Source organism: Denticeps clupeoides, chromosome 14 (genome assembly GCF_900700375.1).
Source record: "Denticeps clupeoides chromosome 14, fDenClu1.1, whole genome shotgun sequence".
Lineage (NCBI taxonomy): Eukaryota > Metazoa > Chordata > Actinopteri > Clupeiformes > Denticipitidae > Denticeps > Denticeps clupeoides.
The window spans coordinates 2,653,796-2,670,792 of record NC_041720.1 but is presented as its reverse complement, the minus strand read 5'-3'; the positions used below and the strand labels follow the sequence as shown (position 1 = coordinate 2,670,792).

At 45.3% G+C, this 16,997-nt stretch overlaps 1 protein-coding gene across 3 annotated transcripts; it reads left to right on the top strand.

The window, feature by feature from the left end:
* Positions 1–200: 200 nt before the first annotated feature.
* map3k7 (mitogen-activated protein kinase kinase kinase 7) lies at positions 201–15,812 on the top strand. 3 transcript variants are annotated; one of them, XM_029002663.1, is made up of 17 exons: positions 201–860; positions 1,038–1,148; positions 1,581–1,646; positions 1,750–1,795; positions 3,414–3,552; positions 3,940–4,064; positions 5,766–5,894; positions 7,088–7,218; positions 7,341–7,422; positions 7,688–7,806; positions 7,893–8,037; positions 8,830–8,910; positions 11,028–11,095; positions 11,461–11,524; positions 13,465–13,526; positions 13,871–13,986; positions 14,518–15,812. In XM_029002663.1, exons 1-17 carry the CDS (start codon positions 774–776, stop codon positions 14,696–14,698), a joined length of 1,752 nt encoding a protein of 583 aa, XP_028858496.1. In that variant the 5' UTR covers positions 201–773; the 3' UTR covers positions 14,699–15,812. The 3 variants fall into 3 exon arrangements, with proteins under 3 accessions (XP_028858496.1, XP_028858497.1, XP_028858498.1); XM_029002664.1 differs by lacking the exon at positions 8,830–8,910 and having other exon boundaries at positions 202–860; XM_029002665.1 differs by lacking the exons at positions 201–860; positions 1,038–1,148; positions 1,581–1,646; ... (7 more) ...; positions 7,893–8,037; positions 8,830–8,910 and adding an exon at positions 8,917–10,094.
* Positions 15,813–16,997: the final 1,185 nt, after the last annotated feature.

Sequence of the window (16,997 nt, the reverse complement as noted above, 5' to 3'; positions counted from 1 at the left end):
TGAATTGCTGTGGTTTTCATCAATTAGTCGCCTTCGTGTTGTACTGGTCAAGTCGTCGTGTTTGCTGTGTCAGATGGAACCTCAGATTAATAAATGTTTTAATAAATTACGTGTCACTTGGCTTTTTCCTACGATAATAAATACATGAAGTAAATGGAGACCATGCGTCAGGCAGCCCGAGCCCGGAGGGCAGAGTTGAAGTGAACACGCACTTCCTGACGACGGCGGAAAGGCGCAGGCGAGCCGAGGAAGCCGTAACTTTAAAAGTGCCCAACACGGGAGGCCAGATGGGCCTGGGGAAAGTCGACTCGGACCCCGCGCCTGGGCTCTGCTCCGTCCGCCGCGCTGCTCTTCCCGCGGCCGAGTGAGGCCCATGTCCGACGGCGCCAGCGACAGCTGCCTGTGCCTGGGCTCTCCGGCGCCTTCACGTCGCGCCCCGGGTCGCGGGATGGCGGCGGCTTAAAGTCCCCGGCACCGGCCTTCGTTTCCTCGGACGCCCGGGATATGAGCGGCTTTCCCGCGGCGAGGCCGTAGCAGACCTGCTAGCATTAGCCGCCTAGCCACTTTATGCTAACTTTCCAAAGTACTTTTTTTTTTTTTTACGATCAAGCCGACACTCGCTGCGTTTTTCTAAACTTTATATTACTTTAGATTACATGTCGGCCTTTTATTTCCCACCATAATAACAAAAAAAACGTTGTGGGGTTTTTTTGTTTTGTTTTTTTTGCTCCGTTGTTAATGAGACGCTAGCAACTTCAGCTAGCCGGCTAGCAATGTCCGTCCCCTCCGCAGATATGCTGGAAACTCCGCCGGGGTATCCGTTCGAGGAGATCGACTACGCGGACATCGAGGTGGAGGAGGTAAGGCGGAAAAAAGGGTGAAGCGTTGCTCCGGTTGGTCGCGTTTCTAGCCGCCGTACGCGCAGCGGACGCCGCGGGTGTAAAGATCGCCCTTAACCGCCCCAAACTCGGGACAAATACGATCGTGTAAATGTCGCGTCGGAATTGTGGTGACGGTGGTGTTTTTTCCGTTTGTAGGTGGTCGGCAGAGGTGCCTTCGGGGTGGTTTGCAAAGCCAAATGGAAAGGCAAGGATGTCGCAATCAAAACCATAGAAAGCGAGTCTGAAAGGAAGGCGTTCTTGGTGGAGGTAAACCTCGATGTCAACGATTTTCAATCGTTATTCATTTTGTTACTGTGATTTTTATTATTCTCGGCAGGGCGACACGCCTGCTCCTGTATTTGGTTTGAGTTAGGTTTTTTTTTTTCTTTTCTCCTCCCCATCCTCTCAAGCCCCAACTACATTTTACATTTACATTTATGGCATTTACCAGACGCCCTTATCCAGAGCGACTTGAAATCAGTTGTTACAGGGACAGTCCCCCCCCCTGGAGACACTCAAGTGTCTTGTTCAGGGACGCGAAGGTAGTAAGTGGGATTTGAACCTGGGTCTTCTGGTTCGTAGGCGAGTGTGTTGCCCCACTAGGCTACTACCACCCAATGACGATTTGTCGGTAGTGATGAATTATTTTACATTTTTTACATTTACAAAAGTGACCCTAACCCTGCACTCCTCTGCCAGCTTCGGCAGCTCTCGCGCGTCAACCACCCCAACATCGTGAAGCTGTACGGCTCCTGCAGCAACCCGGTAAGGCCGGCATCATCCTCCCCACCAGACCTTTATCTTTATTTTTTTACTTTGTCATTATGGCGTCCGGCGTTGATCTGCCCTGTGACCCCCCCACTTCCAGGTGTGTCTGGTCATGGAGTACGCGGAGGGAGGATCCCTGTACAACGGTGAGTTTCTGGCCGAGCGCGGTGGATTATTTAATCACTCAGGCCGACGTTTCGTGTCATGATGTCAATATCCAGTCTGTTGCTCGGCGTACCTTCCTGCGGCCATTAAAAACCTGGAAAAGTAGTGGAATTTGGAAAGTTTTGGAATACGACATAAACATATGAAGTTCTGGAAAAGCCATTGAAATCTGTTTGACACACGAATGTATAATGACGTACCTAGTTCTCGTAAAACTGCGCGAGGAACTGTAGTGAGGTCTGTAGTATCTCTGCTGGCTTTACGTAGTGAGCCGCGTATTCCAGAACTGCTTTTTAAAAGTCGTGTGCATTACAGCTGATGGTCTGTTACTCGGGCTGTGCAAACTTGGAGGAAGAAACGCTGCTTTTCAGGGTTGCCATACGTTTAGTTTAACAATATTTTGGCAATTCTTTTCTTTCCCCCTTTCTTCCTTTCAAATTTGCAGACATGTCAGACAACGTATGGTCACAAAACTTAACTTAGAGTAAACGAGAGTAAAAGTCATGGAAATTGTGGAGAAAATGTGTAAGAACCCTGGTTCCTGTTACTTTCCCGCTCCCTGTCAAACGTTTACGTCCTAGTCTTGAGTGGAAAATGAGTTTGACTAGAACTGTTTGCTGAGCTAGTGGTCCAAGAAACAAATCGAACCAACTTTAACTGATCTTCCAGATACTCAACTAGTGTGAACGAATTTTAACTTTTTCTGTTGTACTAAGATCACTGCAAAAGGGTTTGGTGACAGACATTGCATTAGGGAACCCAGCATCGTCCCATTGGAGGTCAAGGCTAATTGTTCCATTCTACGCCATATTCCATCGTTTACGCCACCAGAGTCATTTATAACGCAAGCGTTTTGCGTTGTTTTTCGTCATCAAAATTTATGACTAAATATCTCTTTTTAACTCGATTGAGAAGTTTAGGTCTGTGCTGGGCGTGTAAAAGTGAAGTGATTGTCATTGTGATGCACAGCATACAGTGACACAGTGAAATGTGTCGTCTGCATTTAACCTTGATCAAGGGGACCTCGGTGGCACCTTGACAGTTCGGGATTCGAACCAATTACGAGTCCCCTTACTTAACAGCTCGGCAGCCACTGCCTCAATGTGACTAACCACAGCTTAATAAATCCTGAAATTTTATTGACTAATGAAAATGAGACTAAATATGGTTTACAAGATTAATTTTCGTTGATGAAAAAGAGACCTTTAATCACGCTATAATATCATGTTTTCATCTCCCAAGGTAACAATAATATAATATCCTTGTTTTTGGGGAAACCCACTTCATAATTGAAAGAAAATGTTCTACTAGGTATATGTACTGTATTGTCTGCGTTAAATAAAAAAAAAAAATCAGGTTAAAGTACAATTTTCATTGACTATTTTAGTCTAGTTTTAGTCATCAGTTCTCGTTGACTAAAACTAGACTTAAATATTATTGTTTCCTATCAGAACTGAGTGTTTCTAAATGACCGTAAACTTTTGAAAGGGTGCGTATGTGTATATTTTTGTTTAGCATTTGTGTGGTAGCCTCTGTGTGTGTGTGTGTGTGTGTGTGTGTGTGTGTGTGTGTGTGTCTGACTGTGTTCTCTGTTCACAGTGCTGCATGGTGCCGAACCCCTCCCCCATTACACGGCATCCCATGCCATGAGCTGGTGTTTACAGTGCTCCCAGGGAGTCTCCTATCTCCATGGCATGAAGCCGAAGGCTCTCATTCACAGGGACCTCAAGCCACCCAAGTACGCTCCTCCTGACGTTCTCCCCCTCGTCCTCCTCGACTGCTAAATTGCTAACCACGCCTCGTCCTGTGCCTTTTTTGTTTTTTTTTCCTGGATCATATCACTGTGTGTGTGCATGCTGGGTGTGAGTCTACACTGAGTGTTGTCATGCACAGCATCACCTGCTACTTGTCTACGTGTTTAGTGCGTGACCTCCCCGGCGTTATTTATTAGGCTCTGATGGTTAAGAGTCCCTGGCATGGCCAGCTGGTTCATTTCCTAGAGGCCTGAGTTCCTGGGAAGAGCCGGGTCACGATGACCGCTTGTGACCTTTTTATTCCTTTTATTTAATTATTTATTTATTTATTTAGATTATTGTTTATTTGTTTGTTTGTTTTTCTTGCTCAGCCTCCTCCTCGTAGCCCACGGCACGGTGCTGAAAATCTGCGACTTCGGGACGGCGTGCGACATCCAGACGCACATGACCAACAATAAAGGCAGCGCGGCGTGGATGGCGCCCGAGGTGTTCGAAGGCGAGTATGAAATCGCTTGGGGGGCACGGGCGCCAGACATTATCTCTCGGCCTGGACGGTGGCGCGAGAGCGTGCCAGCTGGACGCCGGTCTCCGCGCCACGCCAGCGGCGTAATTTACTGTCTCGCCACAGGTGACGCCGGCTATCGACAACATTTCACGGTTAGCTGATCGAATACGCGTGTCGCTTCTAGTGATGTGTTGGTCGCAAAAACCAAAACTCCTCCTGCCAGAGAGAGAGAGAGAGTTTTTATTTATTTATTTTTTTGGTGAAACTGCACAGAATTGGCCAACTTCATCGAGCAGGAGGGGAGGGGCTGCGCTTCGGCTTCTTTTAGTCTTTCTCTCGCGAGGATTTTGTACCATGTGGCGGCCGGTGACATTTTGAAGTGCCCGCTGATGTCGGAGGGCAAAAAAAAAAAAAAACGCACCCACAGACAAATACAGTAATCGCATGCGCAGAAACGGGACACGCGTGTTAAATAAGTGACTGCGGGCTCTACAAATAACCTCCATCGGCACATGACGACTATACACCCATCTGTGCAGTGGGTGGGAAAAAAAAAATAAAAATATTCAAAATTCCCAAATTGAGATGGTTTGGTTTTTGTACCTTAAAATTCATTAATCTTTACCATGCTACAAGCCATGTAATTAATACAAATTTGATGTAATGTAAACTTTGTATGTTTGTCACTCATTTCACTTTATTATTTTACATTTAAATTAATTATTTCCAAAAAAATAAGCAGTAAAATCCATTCAAAGTCCCTTCGTTGGCTAAATTCACGAGTCTGGCTTGTAAAGGTTTTATTTATAGTGTTTAAATGCTGCCCATCACTTGAGGGTTCTAGATTCTGTAGGTTCTCTGTAGGGTTACTGGCCCTGAGACCTTATTATTCTTAATATTTTCAGTGTAGTACATTGTAGCTGTGTTTGGTGTATGTCAGTGAACGACTGTCAATAATGCACAATTGTATATTGAATATGAAAAAATTCTCTCATGTAAACTAGTTTAAACTTGGTCTGTCGTAAATGATATATTTAGAGTTTTTCCAGTTTTGGGAAAATATATATATATATATATATTTATTTATTTATTTTTATTTATTTTTTTTTTTTTTTAAGGAATCATTTTCCAGGCATTCCAGAGTTTTGGTCTTTTTTTTTTTATTATTATTTCATTCTTTCGGGAGGAGCTCTGCTGTCTACGTTCATGTGAGCGCCGTTATTGCCTCATAATATCCAGCAACCATAACACAACATAGCAAATTCCACCGGTGACAAAGTTTTCCCCCCTTCAAGATAAATGAAAGCATTACGATTTAATGCTTCAATTCCCACAGCAACTAATGTACTTCATTGTACAGAACCAATTTAAAAGCACCCCCTCCATCGTGGGGTCAGGAGGAGCCGTAAATTAGGAATTAGTCATTATCTTGTTTGTTGAGGGAGCAACGCGACTCCCACGCAATTAAACAACTTTCCTCCCCGAGACCCCGGACTGCTCGGCGCTCATTTGCATCACTGACAAAACAAATTATCCGAAGGCCCCGGCGCTTCGGAGAGCACCTCCACCGCGCCACCGCGCGCAGCGCTAATTTAACGTCTTGGGAAAATCGCCTCCGTGGTTTACCCCTCCCTTCTTCCGTGTCCTGACGTGGTGCTGTTTTTGTGTGTGTGTGTGTGTGTGTGTTTGCAGGCAGCAACTACAGCGAGAAGTGCGACGTGTTCAGCTGGGGCATCATTCTCTGGGAGGTGATCACGCGCAGGAAGCCCTTCGACGAGATCGGCGGCCCCGCCTTCCGCATCATGTGGGCCGTGCACAACGGTGAGTCGGGCGCGGCGGCGCGCCGGGGCGCTGACCTGTCAGTCATGTCCCAGACTGCCGCCTCCTCCGCAACGGTTGCCTTCGCGGAATGAAAAAGGGGCGCCTGCGGGGAAACGAAATGAATTTACGGGCTAATGGAGCGGCAGCAATTAGCAGGCCTCACCTGTGCGCCGCGGTGGCTCCGGCTCTGAAAGCGTCGGGGCGGAATGTTCATTCGGGCGGACTTTAAATCTGGAGCGATGCGGTATTTATCAGACACCCTTATCCCGAGCGACTTACAGTCAGTAGTTACAGGGACAGTCCCCCCCTGGAGACACTCAGGGTTAAGTGTCCTGCTCAGGGACACGATGGTAGTAAGTGGGGTTTGAACCCGGGTCTTCTGGTTCATAGGTGAGTGTGTTACTCACTAGGCTACTACCACCTACCAATAAACTGAAACTGACTTGAATGTGAATATGAAATTATAAAAGACAACAGAAGACCATGGGCAAACACATCTCAAGTCGTCCCCACTTACAGATTGAACTTGGTTGTACTGAAAAGTCCATTAACCATGAAACTTGAGCATGTGTGTTGTCCTCAACGGAAAACTGAAACGGGCAAATCAAACGAAGACTCGTATACGGTCATCTGTGTGTTTTAAAGAAGTCTTACGGTCATTAAAAACCGGGAATTTTCCAGGATTTGAAACGTTTTGGAATGCGAAGTAAGCACGGTCGTTGTAATCTGATTGACACATGAATATTTAACGAAGTCCATAGTTTCCGTAAGACTGTGAGAACCACATCACGTAGTGAACCACATCACGTGGTGGTGCGTGCGTTGCTTCCATATTCCAGAACTTTCTCAGCCACGTGTCTCCTTTTCAAAGTCTAGTGAATTACAGCTGGTGATCTGATGCCCAAACATGATTGGTCCGTTTTACTCTGCTCGGGCTGCGCAAACTTGGAGGAAGAAACACTGTGGTTTAAGTTCCTTCACTTTGAAGGTCTGCTAGATGTGCAACAATTGAAAGTCATGTGATTGTCATTGTGAAACACAGCACAGCGAAACGTGTCCTCTGCATTTAACCATCACGCTTGGTGAGCAGTGGGCACCATGACAGGCGCCCGGGGACCAGTGTGTGGGGACGGTGCTTTGCTCGGTGGAACCATGGCAGTTTGGGATTTGACCCTCAATGCCTTCACCCTCAGGGACCCGCCCACCTCTCATCAAGAATCTGCCCAAGCCCATTGAGAGTCTGATGACCCGCTGCTGGTCCAAAGATCCTTCCCAACGTCCCTCCATGGAGGAGATTGTGAAGATCATGACCCACCTCATGAAGGTACTGGCCCGCGAGGGCCCTGCCGACGGACGTGATTGCGACGTCAGCCAAAATTGCCCCCCCCCCCCCCCCCCCCCCCCCCCCCCCCCCCCCCCCCTGCTCACGGCTCAATGTTTCCACAGTACTTTCCGGGTCACGAGGAGCCCCTGCAGTACCCCTACCAGTATACAGACGAAGGGCAGAGCAGCTCCGCCACCAGCACAGGTACGACTCCTCAGCGATGTGCGTCTTGCGCCTGGGGGTGGTGGGACAAACCCCCAAAAATCTCGTAACTGTAGTAACTGTGTGTTTATGTACTGGTCGGTCACTACAGAATTGTATTTTTTTGGAGTATTGTTGAGGCTTGAAATTGGTCTCTTGATAACTTTCCTTTAAAAATGAGTACATTTCAGTTTTTTTGTTTATTTTGCTGTGTAGTTATGTGAAAGTGGGAAATTAGTATTCTGGTTTTTGTATATCTGCGATGTAGGAGGCTCGTTCGCAGACTACACCAACAGGAGCGATGCCAACATGGAGCACGGCGACTCGCCGGGAAACAACGACACCATCAAGAGCATGGAGACGAAGTACACGCCGTTCAAGCCCAAGGTAGTTCAGCAGATTAAATGGGGACGAAGGGGACACCGTTTGAGCATCAGCGTCACAGCCGCCATTTCCCTCCGCTCCGTTGCCAGGCGGAGACTTTGCGACCCGGCCTGTCCAGACGGGGCAGCGTGGAGAGCTTGTCGGTGAGGAATCAGTGCCTGTCCTCCGCCGACGGCAAGCGAATGAGTGCAGACCTGAGCGAGCTGGAGCCCAAGATGGCCTTCGCTCCTCCAGGTAACACGCGCACACGACCTCGGCACAAGGCCGACTCCCTTAACGTCGTTGACGTGTCCTTGACACGAGGGCATTCCAGCAAATCCGAACCTCTGGCTTGGCCCGAAAGCCTTCGCTCAGGAAGAAGAAGCAAGGCTTCCATCCGTGTTTACGGGCCAAGGACCCTTCCAGGTCCTCCGCACAGATACAACAAACAAGTACATTTCCAGATAGCTTCTGTGCAGCTAGGCGTCTGCTGAGCGATAATTAAAGTGGGATTTTTCTTGTTTAATTCCCCCTTTTGTGTTTTTATGATTGTATTTTTTATTTATTTTTTTTTTTTTTTGTACGTTTCAATTGACCTCCCGTCCGTGCAAATCCATTGCAACTAATGTTGTTTCCTGTGTTCAGCGATCCGAACTGTGACTTTCTGCAGTCATTTTTAAACACGCTCACCCGTTCTCTGATTTGGTAACTCTCTTACTACGCTGCCCTGAGATCATTTGAGATCATGGCGTCCGTCACTTTCTGGGCACCTACACTTCACCTTCACGTGGTCCCATCACCTTCGTGAGCCAAGAGCGCATGTGCCACGCCCAGTTGCAACCCACCTGCTGCTGCTGCTGCTGCTACTACTGTGCATGTTTTTTTTTTGTCGTGCATGTCCATCAGAGTGCCAAAGAGAGGTGGAGGGAGGCAGAGGGCGGCAAGAGGGGTGGCCTTGCATGCTTGTCCACGTGGCAGTGCGTGTGTGTGCGTGCGTGGGGGTGTATGTGTGCGGGTATGTACGTGTATGTATGTGTGTTTTTGCAGCACGCCCCCAGTATAAACGAGGCCACCGTAAAACGGCGTCCTTTGGCACCATTCTGGATGTCCCCAAGATCGTCGTCACAGGTACCGGCAGCGCGCCGCCAGGCTTCTGGTGCCTGGCCATCTGGCTCTAACCCCCAAGCCCCCGGCCGAAGGGCTCCTCTGAGCCGGGTCTGCAGTGGCTGTTACTCCAGGCTGACGTTTTATTCAAATTAATTAAGTCAAATTGAGCTCAATGTGGTCATCATTTTAGTTACAGGATTACAGATGGTTCATTGTGTCAATATGGGAAATTAATTGAAGCTTTTAAAAATAAATTTTTGGAAAAGATCTGATTGACACATGAACGTTTAGCATTAAGCATGTGGTTCCCGTAAGACAGCGTAGGAAACTACGTTTAAAAATACAATGTTTAATATGGTGAGAAATTTGCCTTCGAGTAGAGCAAGTCATGGAAATTATTTTCTAAAAGGCGTAAGAACCATGTAAATTGAAGATTTCTGGCTCTAGGACTAATAATAATGATAAATTGCAGAATAAATTGAAAGTTTGCCTAATTGATAGGGAAAAATGTGCACACACACACAAAAAAAAAACAGAAAATGAAGTAAAACCAGCATTCATCTTCAGTCGAACCATGCAAATGAGATCAAAAACGTAAACATTTTTAACATGTCCATTCCACGTTAATCCCATATGTGGACATCTGAACGTAAACTTGGAGTAACCCCCCCACTCAAACTCGTTTCCTTTCCTTCCCTTGTGTGGTGGTAGAGAACTCGAGGCAGGCACATGAGTTACTGCGGCGCAAAACTGCGGCCACAAGGTGGCGGTAAAGAGACAGTAAATACATTTTAAAATATTCCAGTTTCATCACCAGACGCTGGTCATAATGAAGTGATGATCGTGTTCAATTGCCCTCTGGGCCCTGGTGGAGAGTTCAGCGTTCCTGTTTGTAACTCATGACCCTGCCTGCCAGCTTGTCTCTGGCTTTGCTGGAATTTCGAATAAACTGGAGGAATTAATTGGCTTGTTGCTCTGAATTTGTTTGTCCTTGTCTCTTGTTGCGTTTTTTTTTTCCCCCATTCATTTAAATAATTCTTTCAAATCCATTTTGATTCATTTCCTTTGCGTTGAGGGTCATTGCTACCATTACCTTGCTGAGAAAGAGGAAGGAATTGGGGTCGGTAAAGTTTAGGCAAGACAGAAGCCACTGCTCTTTCTGGAATGGATCTGCATGGAGTGTATTGGGAGTTTTAATAATATGGGTTTGTATTTATTAATTGTTTGTGCATGACCCCCCCCCCTTCAAATCTTTAAATCAAGGCGACTTTGCACAAAATTAGTGTCGGGTCTGGAATTTTTCTTTCTGATCTAATCTAATGTTGGAAGTTTGGGGGTTATTTCTGAATAAATGTATGCTTTATATAGTTGTTATACATATGCAAAAATCAGCCATAGCTTTAGAAACGCACAGGGGGATAATTCATCTATACTGGACACGTGTATTGCACCGCTTACGTTTTTTTACGTTTTGGTAAGTTAACATTTTTGAAGGAGGATTTAATGACTGCAAACAATCGAAGGATCAGCAGCAATGTGGTATTGTCGCTAAGGGCAACGCAGTCAGTCACATCTCAATTCCTGAAGTTCATGTGGAATAATAAGATGCTTATAGACACATGCAGAACACTGGTAGAACAGCATTCAGTTGATCAGCCTCTGCCTTCTAGAGCAGTCAGCCTTTTTTTTATTTTTTTTTACTCTATAAATATTCTAAAGTCCACAGAAAATGTAGAAACAGCTGATATTCAATGCTGTGTACGATCACATTATATTAATAATTCAATTTTGGTCAATTTAAATACAAATATATTGATGATGATTTATCAATACAGGGAAATATCACCACATAATATCACTATATATTGCTGTATCAATATTTTCTAACACCCCTACTTTCACTTTCTTTGTAAAAAAAATAAATAAATTACATTTTATAATTTACTGCGGTAAAAGAAGATAAATGTCTCTTAGCATAAGTGTGAAAAATGCTGCAGAAGGTCTGGAGCGTCGTGTGTCCATCAGCTCTTCATTTATGTTCCTCCGTGGCTCCGGAGGGCTTCTTCTCCCCAACCACCACCATCTGACTGTCCTGCTCCTCTCTCCCCTGCTCTCTGTCCCTCCTGTCCCCTGCTCAGCCTCCTGCGAGCCACAGAGACGCAGGTCTGTCCAGGACCTCCCGGCGGTGGGCGCCGAGTCCAGCCAGGTAAGGTTGATGGTGACGAGGACGACTCATTTATTCTTGTGACGTGGTGTGTTGTGCGCTGCGGGGAGAAGGGACGTCTCTCGTTGCGACTCTGAGACTCCGGCAATTGCTGGCAGGGTGACGGCCGATATTGACAGCTCTGTGAAGGGAGTTCCCATAGTTCTCAAACGTGTCCGCCGCTGTTTACACGAGTATGCGGGTCACCCCGCAGCAGGAGTCTCAACCGAGCCGACTTGCATGCTTGTTTTCTCAAACCTGATTGGCTCCCGCCAGGTTACGGTTCCGCCGATTATTCTGAGTCCCGTTTAGATGGAGCTCTCTGATTGGCTGTGCCGTCGATTAACCACGCTCTTGTCCAATTGCAGGGAAGCAGGAGCGGCAGCAGGTCTTCCAGCCCCAGCGTGAGGATGGTCACGTCAGACAAACCAGGCAAGAGCTTCTGTCCCGCTGTACACGGCACAAGAAATATTACCAAAGACAGTAACACTATCACTTTTTTTTATATAATCATGGTAACGTTCCCCTAAAATAGTGGTTTAAAAATGGGTGGCAGTGGCCTTGTGGTAAGACACTATAAACCAGATGGTTCAGGGAATTTCTGGAATATCAAGGAAATTCAGTAAAGGTATTCCCAGGCAGGGAAAGTCAGTGAAATTGATCATTTGGGTGTCAAGTGAGGGAATTTTCAGGGACTTTTGTTAATAGTTTGTTATAGTGTAGTAGCCAAAACCTGACTTAAGCGTCTTTGTTCCCACTGAGGGTTTTTTACAGCAGCTTACAATCAGTAGTTACAGGGACAGTCCCCCTCTAAGTGTCTTGCTCAGGGACACGATGGTAGTAAGTGGGGTTTGAACCTGGGTCTTCTGGTTCTGAGGCGAGTGTGTTACCCACACTTGCCAACTCTCCAAATATGCCAGGCAACTTTTAAATTTCAAGATATTGGGCTTGAAATTGAATAATTTAGAGACTGGCTCACCCAAGAGGATGTGAGAGATTGAGTTGAGGTTTTGGTTTGTTCCATTCAACACGCCGAGCTGCCGATATTCAACCGCAATGATGTGAATGCAGTTTTGATTTCTGTAACCACTTTTAAATGCCCTTTTCTGCCCAGCACCCAAACGTTAAATTGGACGTTTCTTTGGAAAAGTCAGGGAGTTTTATGTCTTGATTTAGAGCGGAACCCTGTATTACCATTTGTGTCTATTACCTGACCAAGACACTTAACCCTGAGTGTCTCCAGGGGGACTGTCCCTGTAACTACTTGATAATGGCTGGTAAATGCTGTAAATACACTGCTAATAAATAAATAAATAAAGGTAACAGTTCAACAACACAATGCAACTCCAAGTCAGTCGCACTTCTGTGAAATCAAACTGTTCACTTAGGAAGCAACTTCACATACTGTTGTGCAAGTGGCTCAAGTAGTGCAGCTCATCCAGGATGCCACATCAATGCAAGCTGTGGCAAGAAGTTTTGCTGTGTCTGTCATCGTAGTGTCCAGAACATGGAGGCTCTACCAGGAGACAGATCAGTATAACATCCTCCGGCATGACTGGTTTGTCAGTGGCCCAGTAATGGTGGGGGGGTGGCCATTCCTCCTAATACAAGACCTCATGTTGCCTGGAGTTTGTCTTGCTCCATCCACCAACAGACTGTTTTACCACAGACTGTCCAGGAGTTGGTGGTTGCTTCAGTTCAGGTCTGGGAGGAGATCCCTGAAGAGACCATCCACCCACCTCATCAGGATCATGCCCAGGCATTGTAGGGAGGTCATACAGCCACATGGAGGCCACATACACTGCTGAGCCTCATTTTGACTGGTTTTAAGGACATCAAAGTTGGATCCGCCTGTAATGTGATTTCCAACTTTAATGACGCAAAATCCAGACCTCCATGGATTGATTAATTTGATTTCCATTAATGTTTTGTGTGATTTTCTTGTCAGGATGTTCAAAAAACAAAGTATTTAATAGCAATATTTCATTCTTTCAGATCTAGGATGTCTTATTCTTGTGTTCCTATTATTATTTTTTTGGAGCAGTGTGTAAAATAATTGTTCTAAAGCATGCAATAATAAGAAAGTGAAGAATTTGTCAGACTTTTAGTAGAATAATTCAGATTTTGTCTTTTGTGGCAGGAGGCGGGACTTGAACTGGTTTCATTAGAGCATTTTTAAATGATCTTTCATCTCATGACACCCATTCCCCTCCTGCGATTTGACGACTACTGATCACTGTACTGTGTACATTATCATATTAATTGAAGGTCCCACGGTGAAGTGGTGTTTTAGCTCCTTTGTATGGTTGGAATGGAGCGCCACAATCATTAAAAAAAATTATAAATAAATAAATTTGACCATGTCTCCCCAGATACCAACGGCTCCGACAACTCCATACCCATGGCGTATCTCACGCTGGACCACCAACTGCAGGTACGAACCGGTCCCAGAGTTACACCAACTCCCTTAATTACGCTTTAATTGCCTGTTCATAGTACTACTATCTAATTCACCCATCAGAGCACTTCAAATAAAGCGCTGATAATACGTGTGCTGTTCTGAGTAGTGACATTAGCGAACATGCCCCTTTTTTGGCACCGGTAAGACATGGTCCCACAAATTTCTGATTTCCTTCTGTTTATTTATTTATTTATTTGCTTAATGGATTATGAATAATAACTAATACATTCTACAGCACATTAATTCATAGCTCATTCCCATCTGGGATGTTAACAGGCATTTAATCAACCATCAGCTGCCCTTGTGCTTATTTCCAGCCCCTCGCTCCCTGCCCCAACTCCAAAGAGTCCATGGCCGTGTTCGAGCAGCACTGCAAAATGGCCCAGGAATACCTGAAAGTGCAGACCGAAATCGCCTTGCTGATACAAAGGAAGTAAGTGAAGCTTTCTCTTTTTTTCATCTTTTTAGGCAACGTTCCTGCAGTGAATGGAGTGTAGTGTATATACAGTGTAATGGACAGTGTTTTGTGTTTTATCACACACTAGAAAAGCATAGCATTGCATCTTCAGATGAATTCACGAATTCAGCTCAGATATTTCAGCTCAACCATTCCATTCTAATTTCCATTATCATTCATTCATAATAGGCAATAATTACAGGTTTATGTACTTTTTTTGCATCTGTAATGAGTTCCAGATGTTGATGCTGTTACTACATGAGTTGAAATTCCTCTCAGCCAATCACAACGTGACTCATTGGCCGTCATTATTAGACATTAATAACCGAGACCTTAATCAATCAATTTTTTTTATCCTGTGCTGCATAGGATGTCAAGCTGTCATCAGATTTGCCCCCCAAGTGATTTCTAGTGATTTATAGAACATCTGACTGGTCCATGTGCTTTGTCCCATCTTGTATTTACAATTTTTTATTTTTTTTTATTTTTTTTTTTTTGGTCTTCCAGGAACGAGCTCATCGCCGAACTGGACCAGGATGAGAAAGATCAGCAGAACACATCCCGTCTGGTGCAGGAGCACAAGAAGCTGCTTGAGGAGAACAAGTCCCTGTCCACCTACTTCCAGAACTGCAAAAAGCAGCTGGATCTGATCCGAGCGCAGCAGCAGAAGAGGCAGGGAACCTCCTGATCTCAACATCCCAACGTCCTTCTCGCCAACCCCTGAAGAGCCCCGCCTGTCATCAAGCTGCTTTTAAAGAGTCACGTGAAACCCCGCGCCTGCTGCCCGCGTTGGTCCGGTCCAGAATCCCCAGTCCTTTCCCGCCACGCCACATGCCATTAGTCCTCAAGAATGTGAAACCGGATGGGCAGTGACCGCAAATCCTGACGTTCAGCCTTCGTCTCATCGCCATGGGACGCGTGTTTTAGTGTTTTAAACTGGGGACGTACCGGGGACATGTCTTGGTCCTCGGTCCCACTCTGTCCGGACGATGGGCCTGGTGGGAGTTCTGCTGGTCAAGTGCACGGACTGCCCATTATTTAGTCCCCCTTGTATCTTTTTACCGTTCCTGAGGTCATTTTCTTAAGCGAGTAGGTCAGTGGATGTGTTACCTGCTTAAGACAAATATGCTTTTATGGGTTTGTTTTTTGTGGGTTTGGAATTTTAATCTATTTCCCCCTAGTATTTTAATCATTTGTTTGTTATAATTCATTTTCATTGTACACCTTGTAGTTCCATCGGTTTTCTTCATGTATGTATGTCTGGATGGACTGATGTCGCGCCCTCTCCTGTATGTTTTATGTACTTTAGTTCACATGTTGCCTTAGATTTTAATTGTATTTACTTGATTGTATTTACTTTTTTTTATTTTATTTTTTTTCGCGCTTACACCTCATTTGACGTCTCATGACGTTTGTGAGGAATTGTGGGGATTTTTCTGTGCAAGTGATTTTTGATTTTTTTTTTTTTTTTTTTTTTTAGGAGGCAGGTTTCCAACAATGGTCTGTCCCTGCTGACCTTTCACCTTATATTTTCCCAGCCTAAAATCGTATTTCCGCATCATTTGACTTGTACTGATAAAAAGGTGTCAAATATTTTGCACAATCAGAGGGTTTCTCAGAATCCATCAGTGTTATCTGACCTTTTTTCATATTATTATTTTTATTTTATTTTTTTAAATGAAGCAGTCTATCAATTTTTTCTTTCTTTTTGGGGTGTACTGTATTGTGTACTGTATAAATATTTTTTCAGCTGATGATCCGGAGGAGACCACATCATTAAAATAAAAACGCAGTAACTGTTCTGTGTTTTTTTTTTTTTTTAAAAAAAAAAAAAACCCTGCTCCTCTCTTACCCTCAAGACGAGGTCTGTAATTTCCTACCTGGGAGAATGAAGTCTGCTGTGGTGACTGCAGTTAACTTAATACATAAACCCAGTGAACTTAGGCGTTAAAATGGCTCACAACTGTACAAGATCTGCTTTAATCAATCTTGTTTCACCTTTTAAATATATTCACATAAATAACTTAATGCAAAAGAATTATTGTCGTTTATGCGATCTCCTTGCTCTACCAGCAGGTGGCGCGGTTTCACCAGCTCTCCGTCATTGGAGGAGAAACTGAGCTGAGCGCTTTTTTTTTTTTTTCTTGTTTTCTACAGACAAAACACATTTTCCTTCACCTGCACCGTGCGCCTCAGACAAAGCTTCTCACAAATTATTACTTTGTGGGTTTTAATCGATAAAAGTTGCATTCGGGGTCCATGTGGCTCAGCTTATTTTTTTATTTACATTTTTTTTTAAGAGTCTGATGTACAGTAGTGTTCATGCTGATTTGACAGAGAACTAACCATCACCAGTCCGCACGAAGAATTCCGTCGATTGTGCAACGAACAGCCGGGCTGGATGAGTCTCTGTGTGGGATCGAGTCTCACACCTCCTCTACTTCGACAGACAGTTACGTAACGAATCTTCTTTATGTGCCGGTTATTGTTTCTTTCCTCCTCCTTTGTTCCTGTTTTTTTTTTTTTTACTCTACAATCTTGTGGAGGCAGGTGGCATCATCATTGCCTTTCTTCTTCTTCTTCTTCTTCTTTTTTTTTTTTTGCTGGAAAGAAAAGTTCTCTTGAAATTTGCATCGGACTCGTGTCTCTCTCCCGGTAACCATGGAAACTGCCTGGAAATAGGCTGGGAAGTGGCGGAGATGTTGCAGTTTTTAGCGGCGGGCAGAATTTGGGTCACGATATCTGCTCTATAAATTGCACGGCGCTCCAGTTACGTATTCCATTAATCAGAATGAGTCCCTGGCCGGGGCCGGTGCCGGAGCCGGAGGTGGCCCCGGGCTGTTATTTAAAAGCCGCCTCCGCTCCGGCCTGCTCCGGCGGCACCCGTCCGTTCCTCGCTCTGACATCCCGGCTGAGGGTGAGATGGGTGGCGGTGGCCTGGCGGGCCAGACACCCCGAGCGTCTCCGGGGGGACCGTAAACGGCGTA

Excerpts from the sequence above, each read along its gene's own strand:
- map3k7 (XM_029002663.1), top strand. The coding sequence starts at position 774 with ATGTCCGTCCCCTCCGCAGATATGCTGGAAACTCCGCCGGGGTATCCG. Across the intron at positions 861-1,037 it reads CGGACATCGAGGTGGAGGAG|GTGGTCGGCAGAGGTGCCTT; the intron begins GTAAGGCGGAAA and ends TTCCGTTTGTAG. Across the intron at positions 1,647-1,749 it reads ACGGCTCCTGCAGCAACCCG|GTGTGTCTGGTCATGGAGTA; the intron begins GTAAGGCCGGCA and ends CCCCACTTCCAG.